Source organism: Pterocles gutturalis, unplaced genomic scaffold, assembly GCF_000699245.1.
Source record: "Pterocles gutturalis isolate BGI_N339 unplaced genomic scaffold, ASM69924v1 scaffold23308, whole genome shotgun sequence".
Taxonomy (NCBI): domain Eukaryota; kingdom Metazoa; phylum Chordata; class Aves; order Pterocliformes; family Pteroclidae; genus Pterocles; species Pterocles gutturalis.
In genome coordinates, this window is record NW_010118698.1 from 28,967 (window position 1) to 40,396 (window position 11,430).

The following is an 11,430-nucleotide window of genomic DNA, read 5'->3' on the forward strand; positions in this document are numbered from 1 at the left end:
AAAGGGCTGTGAACAGCTTGGGCGGCTCGTTCACAGAGGTGAGGGAAGGAACTGCTTTGGGAAGAAGACGTTTTGCAAAGCCTCAGGGAGATGGAATAATGCACAGGCTAAGGCCACTCGCTTATACTGCCCAGTGCCTGCAGGTGTTTTGGGGATTAATTCAATTACTGATGTACATTTGCTAACCAACTTGCTTAATAATTGCTTAGGTTTTTAAAAATCATGTCTGCAGGTCACTGGATTCGAAACTGCTGCAAATTTATAAAAAATAGCAAGTTTTTACAGCTTGAGAAGACAGGCAAACAAAGTGATGTCAAGCTGAAAATCCAGCAACAAAAAAGCCTAACTGTATGTGAAAACAATGCTACAAGACTGAGGTTTTTCCCCTGCTCCATCCATTATGCATTTTAGTAAGGCCAACAAGTTGATCTAAGGACATGAAGAGAGCCTTCATTTTGAATTTCCATACTTTTATTGGTTTAAATGAAAACCAGACTGTTGTTTTAATGTTGTGTATGAAACCACAAAATAACTATTAATTTTTCCCCTTCCAACAAAAATGGTTAAGAAGATTTTAATAACATCTTGGAAAAAAAAAATCGCTTTCAGACCACGGAATTGTCCAACGTACAAGAATCAGCCATAGTGATATTTTTAAAGCAATGCATAAAGACATGAAAATCTGATATTTTCCACTGCAGAACTCAGCTAACAGCTGTGCTGCGAATGCCACTGAAGCAAATGTTCTCTGGAGATTTCATCACATCAAAGCAAGGGGCATGTATACTTTATTTGCTGTTTCCCTAGACACTGACAAGCGGAATGGATTACTTATCTGTAACACTCAATAAATACAGTAAGGGCCTTTTATCTGCTGTTCCAGTACTTTAATGTCACCTTGCTGCCTCACTCGTGTTGTGGGAAGGAGAGGACCCAGAGATCCCATTAGGGCCAGCAAGAGAGAGAAGAGCCAAGGTTTCAGCTGGCAGGCTGGGAGCACTGGCATCACACCATTCAGGAGAAGCCCAGCCTACCATCGCAGAGGCCAGGGATGCAAAAATAAACCCAGCTGCTCCGATGGCCAAGAATGGACTAGGACGATCAAGGTTTAACCCCAGATGTTTCGTGCTGTGCCAGGGGAGGGGATTGCAATCTGCACCTTTATCTGCAGCAAAGCACTGCAGGAGCTAGGGAGCATCGGGATCACGCCCCACCGGCTCATGGCAGTTGTTAGAGGCTCCGGAGGACTGGACTTGCAACTGCAACTTTGAGCAAGCAGAGATGGGGAAAAGACACAATTGGTCGGTAAAAGATTCAGGTCAGTCTAGCTGAAGCAGCCAGGTTACCCCTAAATCCACACAAAGACCCATGTACCTGTCACTGAAGGTTCAAAACTGCATGGAAAAGCAGATGCTACAGTGTGAGACACGTTTAAAAAAGGACTTGTTCTGGAAAGTTTTGCTGTTCCTAATTCAGTATTTCTGACAGCTTGTGGATACTTATCTCCCTAACAGGTCACCACATGATTTCAGAGCTCAGCTGGGTCACTTGTATGCAGCTCTTGCATGCCCAGAAGGATGTGTGGGCAAACCTGGGTAAACAAATGGAGATCCTGCTTTGAAAGACTTCCAGGGATGAGAGTGAAAACACTCTTATTGTGTGTTTCACCGTCCAGCCTTGCTGGGTGGCACAGAGGATGCTGCATTCTGACAACTAGCAGCTCCAAAGAAGACAACAAACACAGACTGACATAGTTTGTGTTATCACCCACATATCGCTTACTAGGTATGGCAAAGATAATTGTAAATCTAGAGACACCTAGACATTACCAGAAACTAATGCACTAGGGGGAAAAAAAAAAAAAAAAGCCTATAGCAGTACCTCAGTACCTTTAGGGAATGACAGTGATATTAAAGCAGCAAAATAAGAGGATGCTGGACTTTTAGGTTTTTTTCTTTTAAGAAAAGACCACTCTTTTTAGTCTTAACTTCTTTTACTGCAAACTCCTTATTCACCTAATAATCCTCCAGCTTTAGTTTTGGTGGGAATAGTATTAGAGCGTGGCTTCACCTTTGTGACATTTCCAGAGCATCCTCCCAATTCAGTGTCACTCCTGCTCTGTGTGGGCCTGCTCTCAGCACTTTCTTAAGCCATTCCCAGCAAGCAAGTCTGACCCAGGCATGTCTGATGGGACTAGTGGTTTCTACTCAGCATAAAAGTCCTGCTGGGGCTGTAAGAAAACACGAAAAATGAAAATACTCTGAAGGATACTGTGACTTGTATCAAGGGATTGATGATATTCATGAAGGATCATGGTAGGTATTGCTTATTTTCCAGCATATGCACAAGCCCCTCTGTACTACCCTCATACCCAAACTCAGCTTATGACCAGGAAGGTTTGTCTCCGCCTTCTTCACTTTTTCCATACTTTATTTCTGCGACCATATGCTTCTTTCACATCTATGCCCTCAATAACCCTGCCACTGATACTATCCCCCCAAAAAGTTCTGTTTCCTTAGACTGTTTTGCTTGAGATTATATTTGCAGCATCTGACTTGCTGACAGCAAATCTAAATGCATCAATCAGATGTTGTCGGTATTTTTAAGTGGTTACTGATTGCTATTTTAAATGTTAAAAAAGGAAACTGTGGCTAAACGGCAACAAAGGTATTTTTAGCCTAGGTATCAAGTTAAGAGATTTTACTAAGATGCTCACCCCGCAGAACAGGCATCTCAGCTAAGTACCTGGAGATAGAGTTTATTGTCACAGCTGACAGTGATACCATAGCTCTGTTCGGAAGATGAATTATTCACGACAGCACGTTATCAGAACCTTCACACAATGAAGCCTCCTTGGATGGCAACTGCTTCTTCCTCAGCAGGCTTGCAGAGACCTTTCCTACCACTCTCCAGAGCAAGAAGCCACTGCCCCGAGCTCTCTAGCTGAGCAGTGACAAAGGACAGAATTTTCAGGCAATCCTCCGCTGCGCTGTCATCAGTGCTGACACCACGCCATGACGCTGGCCCTCTGCCACTGCGCTGACCGCCTTGAGATGCAGCCTGTTCCTGCTTCTGCCTTTGCGTAGGAGGGAGCAGAGGTTATGAGAAAGGCTTCGGTTTTAAGTTCAGCTTCCTTATCAAACAGCTTGAGATTTTTTTTTTAAAGGCAGCACAACAGTTAAATGCAACCGTGCCTGTATCTGTGCTGAAATACCCACTAAAACAGAGTGACATGTGGTAATATACTTTTCATTTTCTTATTACGTTCAGCTTTTTTTTTTTTTTTTTTAATAATCCTGTTTGGATCCAACATAATGCCCACTCCTGCCTGTATGCAACATCCATATCAAATAACTATTTCAAATGGATGCGGTCCTGGCTGAGTTGGCATAAAGCTTCTTTATCAAAAGTTTGTGGCATGCAAAGGACAAGCATACTTAGAAATGTACAGGATTAAGCGGAAAAGAAAGATGCTGGTGAAAAAAAAAAACAGGAGGGATGAGGAACCAGGGGAAACGCCATGTGGGATCTTTGGCCAACACCACACAATGCTGCAGCTGCAGCACTAACATTCAGAAAGGGCTGTGCTGCTCCGAGAGCTGATGCATTTGGGTGCGTGCACCGTGGCATCACCCCAAAGGCAAAGCTCAGTGCCTGCCACCTCCAGCCCAAACTGGCAAAGATCTTGTGGGTTTGCTGGAGGAGACTAGTACAGCAGCATGCTGCAAAACTATCTTTGCTTTCTCTCCCTTTAATTGATCCCTGCTGTACCTACTTAGATGCTCAGGTCATACTTCTTACCAACAAAATCCCTGATCCAAAGCAATAATCTTTTCTGTTACTTTTAATATACAATTCAATTTTTAAATTTAACAAACCTCTACCCTCCTTCCCCAGTTCTGGAGCTTATTCTTAACCTGCATACCATATTACATACAGACAAGGAGCTCCGTGTTGTTCTCTCCAGCCTGTATACTCAATGTCCAATTTGCAGGTGGGTTTAATGCATACAATTTTTGTATTTGTACTAATGGGGAAAATAATTTTTCAGCAGCCTTCCAGTACTTAAAGGGGGCTACAGGAGAGATAGGGAGGGACTCCTTATCAGGGAGTGTAGCAATAGGATGAGCGGTGATGGTTTTAAGCTGAAAGACAGGAGATTTAGATTCGACATTAGGAAGAAATGTTTTCCTGTGTGGTTGGTGAGGCAGTGGCCCAGGTTGCCCAGAGAAGCTGTGGATGCTCCATCCCTGGAGGTGTTCAAGGCCAGGCTGGATGAGGCTTTGAGCAACCTGGGCTAGTGGAAAGTGTCCCTGCCCATGGCAGGGGGGTGGAACTCGATGGTATTTAAGGTCCCTTCCAACCCCAACCATTCCGTGATTCCAGGATGATTATTTGGATGACTGAGTGGTTAGTGCAGAAGCTGACTCTTAACTGAAAATCCAGTAATTTCCTCTGTGATTCCTTCGGAAGCAGTGCAGCCCCTGAAGATAGGTACAACGATGGCACATGGCATTTTAGCCTCACCAACCTGCAGCATATGCACTGACCACACACAATACACCACAGAAATGCCGCTCACTGCGGTTTATTTTATCTATGGTTTTGATTCAAAATTAATTACATCTTAGTTTAAAATATGAACCTCTGGTAAGCTTCCACCCTGGGAAGAACAGGATAAGACATTTATAAGCAAGTAAAACTAAAGTAGAAGACAATAACCGATTCTTCACAGTCCAAACTCTTACTATGGTTACATCACCACCCAGCTGGGGAAAGAAAGCCAGTCTTGTAATGGTTCAAAATGACCATATTTTAGCTGGGAAATTTCTTACAGTTTTGCCTGGGAGGAAGCAGAGATAAATACCTCTGTGGAGTCACTCAGACAGCCTGACTCCTTCCATCAAGGAATAAAGACACTCAGGATTTTCCAGGAGATTTTGGACACGTTTGGAAATTAGAGTCACTTACCCAGAATCCCAAGAAATTAGTAAAAAAATTCCAAATAAAATATACAACACACATGTACACTCCAGTTTCTACTTGGCAATCATTTACAGGTAATGACATAGAATATATATGTGACATGTGACTGGCATTAAGGCTGACTGAAGCTGAAGACATCTTTGAGAAAATCTGATTTTATTCAGAGATCTCTGTATAGATTTCTCATCTCATCTTTAAGCGAAATAAAGCTCATTGTCACATTTCCTCTGGATTAATTTGCAAATTAATCCAGACTCATCTTCCTGCTGTGCCATGTCATTACAGAGGGCTTAGAAGAGCTTCCTTCCTACATCAAGTTAGAAAGTACTACACGCAGTTCTCTTACACTCTGGTGCCAAAATGTAAAAGCTCATTACTTACATAATCTTCATCATAAAACATTTAGCAAACAAGTTACACACCTACTGTACACAATATTGAGCTGAATAATAAAGTTGAGAAGATTTATTTTAAGTATGACACTAGTTGCCGGAATCGCCTTAAATCTTTTAGAGGCAATGAAGATGTTGGCTTACTGCTCCATGTTTTGACTCAGACAGAATAAACACATAAATAAATTGAATCAGATCTGCCTGATGTTTCTGGCTTCTGGGCTGCAGCTCCCCACTGGCTACGGAGGAAGTCTCTAATGGCATGCAAAGCTGAAGTGTGGCAACTGGACGCTCATCCTCAAGGTCTTGGTACAGACCGACTCCTTGCAATGCTTCCCTATTTCTAAACTCAAGTGCAATGCACTTAAGTTTTAACCTGTGATGTAATACCAGACAGTAGTCATGCACACTCAGAATGAAAATGCAGCTTTACAATAACAGACATCAAAGTTCTTTCCATTTAAGTACTAGAGAAAATGCTTTCAGGCATTAATTATTGAGGAAGGATTCAGCCGGCCATTGGAAATCTCCACTTAAGACAAAAAAATTACCATATTTTCCTCTCTTTTTAAAGTAGATGCGCATGTCTAGTTCATTACCAGTAGGATGCAAAAGGAAAGAACACAAGGTAGAGCTGTGCACATCTAAAAGATGCAAGAACTGTATTCAACTTTTACAAGAACCCCTCTGGGGTAATTTTTAGGGGATTTTTTCCCCCCATTCAGGCCAGACTTGTTAGGAAGTTTCAGTATTATCTCTTTGGACCTCTCCTCTTTTCATTTTCTGAATCAGTCCAAACAACTTCATTGGGTTTTCCAGTTCTTGTGCTGGAAGAGAGGTTTATACTTCCAGAGACTGCCAATACAATGCAGCTGTCTCTCCCAGGCTGAAGAATCCCAGCCTATTTAGTCATCCCTTGCAGAGAAGCCAACCATCCCTGTGGCATCTCTGAAGCTTTCTGAATGATGTAAACAGAACTGCATGCAATATTGGAGTTGCAGGCACACCAAGGATGTATCTAGCAGCATCATGATACTCCCTCTTCTGTTCTCTATTTATTTAATTCATGTTTAGTATTCAGTTTTCTTTCACAGTCCTAGGGAGAGATGAGCTTGTATTTTCAGCAGATCTTAAGCTCTCACTTAAGTTGGTCAGATCAGGTCTCTGCATCAGATATACATTAAACCAAAAGTCATTATAACAATCTTACTCATAATGTTGCAGGAATTAATCACCCAAATTCCTTCCTAAACAGTAGATGTAGTAAAACTGAAATAGAAGATGTAGCCAGGAAGTGGTTTGCTGCCATCCCCTCCTCCTCTGATAGTACAGCTATTGTTTCCATATGTTTTTTACTGGTAAGAAAAGATTGTGTTAAATACTGGAGGATCTGTTTCCTGCTTTAATTATTTAAGAAAAACGCTCACTGGGGAACTAAATGACCTTACATGTCTGTAGGGATTTTTTGACATCTATTCTACCATTAATTCTCAGTATTAAGTTTTGTTTTCTCAATTAATCGTAAACAGTCTCCCTTTTTGAATATTATTAATAACCATGAATTTCCATCTGCCATATAATTTAGCTTAAATGTTTCCAAGCCACTTCTCTTCAGTTCATTAGTTTGGCCTGAAGTCGGCTACATATTTTATCATCCTCAGATGGGTCATCTAACAGCTCTGCTAATTTCCACTCTCTTCTACTGCAGTAAACCCAGACCTATTGACAAGGACACAACCACACACCGGTACATCTCTTGGAAAAGAGAGTGATGGACTGAGTGAGAAGGGTGTTCTCCTAAAATCCGTCTCCTGACACAGGGCTAGGCATGTCTCCAATCACACTCACCTTATGAGGTCACTTCCCTGAAGAAATGGGAACTGCCCTGTATTTTGCAATACCTTGAAGTTGGACACCTGACTTCTCCACGAGATGTAAGCCATGATGGCATAGTCAAACATGGCCACGGATATGAATATCATTTACTATGTTTTTTTTTTCAAATCTGCTAAAAATTATTTCCTTATTGAGGGGATAGGAATCAGCTGCCTAATCTATTCTGCTTCCACCACAGCAAAGCTAGGACCAGTATTAAAGCAAAGCAGCAAACAAAAAGAAGTGTAGAATAAATCCAAAGTGAAAAGGGATCTGAAGTCAAGTCTTAGTACAACGAGCCCTGAAACCACTCAGGAGAGGTAGTGTTGCTGCAAGGAGATGATTTTCCCCAGCTGGTTAAGTTCTGTCCTCTCCCTTGGATTGGTGAGCTGAAAACCCAAGAAATGTAAGATCCTACTCTTCATGTCACCAAATGCTGAGGAAAGTGTCTGCTAATTAAAAGGCAAAAGGATCATGATCAGAAAATTACCAGTAAGCAGTGGAGGAATGGCACTGACACAGAGACATGCCAGTATTGAGGTGCTAGAAAATTCATGACGAATCACACACAAATATTTGCAGAAAAAAAGGACTAAATTATATTTGGAGCAAGTCTGTGATTTTTCTGCTGTTGGGAGAAATCTTCTCATCATGAGCTTAAACACTGAATATATTTAAATGTAATTTAAACTCCCAGTGAGGCTTCCAAGTCAATGTTTTCAAAGGCATACAAATTATTTCAGAGGATGGGCTCGTATTCCACCAAGACAAGACTGAGAGAACTGTGCTTGGCTTGTTAATACCTATAGGACACACACTCGGAAGACGCGATAGGTTTCAAGGGAAGAGAGGAAGACGTAAGGTAGAAAGTGAGAGACATTCTGAGAGATGACGCAAAGCAAAGACATTTGTCTCTCATCTCACTACCAGGGAAAACAAATACTTGCTAAATGCAATTCCCCACAAATGGGCAGGTGTAAACACAATGCCCATACCAGGGCATACACTGCCCAGCACTAAAAGCTTTCTGATTATCAGCCTTTTGCCTAATCACATCTAATTGCTCCCTGTCTCAGAGAATTTTTATGAAGCCTTTAATTCACCCCAAACACTTTTTGAAAGCAGCCAGTACCTGCTCCTGCCTGATCAGTATTTTAGGGGGTTGCAGGGAAGGCAACAATACCATAAACTTTATTATTTCAAGAAGAAAATAAAACTTTTCTGAAGAGCAAATCTATTATAAAATATAATATCTAATGGGAAAGTTTATTTTTAGAAGCTGTCTGCACTGTAATAAATATTTCAACAGAATTTGGGACATGCAGTTTCAGGAATTTATATCCTGAGACAAAGTTACATAATACTGGAGCTGATGGACTTTATAATCCTGTCACAAACATCTACAGTGCCAAACTCAGAGTTTAAAGCTTAATAGTCACAACACTGAGTACAAAACGTAAAAAAAAAAAAAAAAAAAAAAAAAACCTCCATTTATTTTCATTTGAGAAATATCTAGGCAGTCTTGAAACATAAAGCAAATCTACTTCCTGGGCAAGAAGAGTCCGTTGGACAATGGGAAATGCCAACGCTTCACAAGTACCTGCCTGGACAGATGTTTCCTGCAGGAAGAAATTCCCATCCACCACGTCTTTCAGAATTTGCATGACTCTCATCTTCTCTAAAAATACCCCATTTTTTTTAATCCCACATCCAGTTATGTTAGCTTTAATATGAACCACCACAACTGTGAAATACACAATAATCTCCCTCACACAAGCAGAAAGACCCAGGATATAAAATGCCACTTAGAACTACACATTCCATATTGCCACTGTTCAGAGACAGAGCACACATGAGAATTGCCCTTTTTTTTTTTTTTTTTTTTAAATCAAATACGTTGTTGCTATATTTCTTTCTGGTTTTTATTTGGCTTTTATTTTTTTCCCTGCAGCTGAATTAGTTATAGACTTTATGGGTCTTTCCTCCCAGAAGCTCTAATAAAGCAAAGGCTGAAAAGCTGAAACAAACAGTTTTGTCCTTTTACTATTTTTAGAAGCATATTTGAATTCTTATGTGCATATTTCAGTAACTAAAAGGGCAGGGGAGGGAGGAAAACATAATTTCTGATGTATTCCAGCACTGCAAACAGAAGAATCTGATGCAGTGGACAGAAAGCGATAGGAAGGAGAGAAGATGGAAGAAACCAGGACTGAATAAAGAAATGTAAGGAGATAAGCAGAAGAGCAGGTGAGAATCAAGGAACCACGCGGTGTGTACAGAAGAAAAACAACACAAAATACAAGGCAACAGGGCAGGAGGAAAAGACAATGAAAAACACGGCAGAGTAACAGATTTACGAACAAAAAAATTTAAAGAAAATAATTTTTGAAAAAGAAAGTGAAGGATGAATCAAGAGAAATGAAACTAAATGAGGAAAACGTAGAGCTGAGGTTAAGAGAGAGGCAGACCAGAATGAAGGCTCACAACCGAGACTAACAGACACTTTTGTGCATTTCCATGGCAGATGTTCTGTCTCCCTAAATTTAGAAGAGACAATGGGATGAATCCTTTTACCAAATTGGCAGGGTACTTTATTTTCAATTATGTGGTTTAAGAATTAAAGTTGCCTTGGCTGGTGCTAAATGTCTGAAAACCTTGACCATATTCTGGTACCTTCACTATGGGTAAAGCAGGTTTTGGAGCCATTGCTCATGCCAAAATAATTTTTCTGTTTTCTCCTTCAGCTGTCCAGTGTTGAGTAGCACATGCCAGTTTGAGGGTCTGTGCACTTTCGTCAGGTCCAGACCGTAGCTACATATGCAGTGAGGGTCTTTAGTTCCTGATGCTTTCATACTAAAATTTGAACAAATATTTAATGTTGAAATAAGGGACACAAAAGATGTGCTGGTGGAATAAATCTAGTTTGTTGGACACTGCTGAGATTGTTACTGCCAGGAGTCCATCCAAATGGAGACATTTAACTGAAGTTCACAGATGTCACTGTTCCTTAAGAAAAAAACATGACCGGCATTTATTTTGTTTCTGTAGTTAACTTAGTCTACAAAACCATAATCTTTGCTTTGAAAACGTCTCTCATAACTCAGGCAAGTTCAGCTGACCACAGTGGACTCAACATTTAATGCAGGGTTGCCTGCAACTGCAGAAAATGGGACATCCTGCTCTCAGCAGACCACAGCAGCCCACGCTGCTTCTGCCAACACCACTGTGTCTATCGAGGATGGTTCTGCTTCCCCAGGTATGTTCTGCAGGCAGCTTTTGCATGTGTCACTCCACATTTTAGAGCTCAAATGGGAAAGAAGTTTACAGCAACCAGATGTTAGTGGAGCAGCTGGCATTGTCATCTTTACACTTCAGGGTTAAAACTGATGGTTGTCCAAACAAATGAAATCTCTCTGCTTACTGATGTAAACTTCATAGGAAACTTGCAGTCTGCGGTTACCAACATTTTACTGAAGATAAGACAGCTACCAGCTTAAGGTTTTTTTAAAAGATTTTTAATTTTTTTAAAGATTATTCTCTGTAACTTAGCATTTGGTTACCAAATACAAATTAAAATTTCCACCCACCCATCCCCCAACAGAGAGTTCCTCACATTCTAGGAGACATTGTCAGAACTTAAAAAACTCTTTAAAGATTTTCACAGTAAACTGCTGAAAAGAACAATCTAGGGAGCTGCTTTTCTTCTCTCAAAAATGCTATGCGAGTTGTGATTTATTCTTCTGAACTGCAGAACCATGCCAGAACAGATGTCTCTATCATAAAGTACCTTAAAATATTACTATATTCTATAACTAAATGCACAGCACTGCTACCAGCCCCAAACAAGTTTTGAGTTCACGTCAGAAAACAAACCAAAAGGCTAAGACAATAAACAAAAAAACCTCAATAACAATTCAGGCCCACCAGCAGATGCAATAGTAAAATACAGTAAAAAATACAATGAAAACAGAAATGTTCATTTGTATTATTGTCCAAATACAGAACAAAAGGAAAAGGACTTATATCACATCAGGATGGATGACAAAGCATGTTTGAAGACAGAAATACAGTACTGAGAAAGCTGTTACTATTTATAAAGACCTGACTAGCAACAAAATAGATAGTTTCCACTCAAAAGAACTAAAACAGCTGGCTGATCTCCCTGTGTCCTCTTTGA

The 11,430-nt window shown here is 40.6% G+C and overlaps 1 protein-coding gene across 1 annotated transcript in view; it reads right to left on the minus strand.

The window, feature by feature from the left end:
* Positions 1-7,339, minus strand: part of RNLS (renalase, FAD-dependent amine oxidase) — a 32,637-nt gene extending 25,298 nt beyond the window's left edge. The window contains exons 1-2 of the mRNA XM_010076333.1: positions 7,227-7,339; positions 2,904-3,076 (exon numbers count right to left, since the gene is read on the minus strand). Of these exons, the coding sequence (XP_010074635.1) occupies positions 2,904-3,076; positions 7,227-7,339 (286 nt within the window). The remainder of the gene's footprint in view (positions 1-2,903; positions 3,077-7,226) is intronic.
* Positions 7,340-11,430: the final 4,091 nt, after the last annotated feature.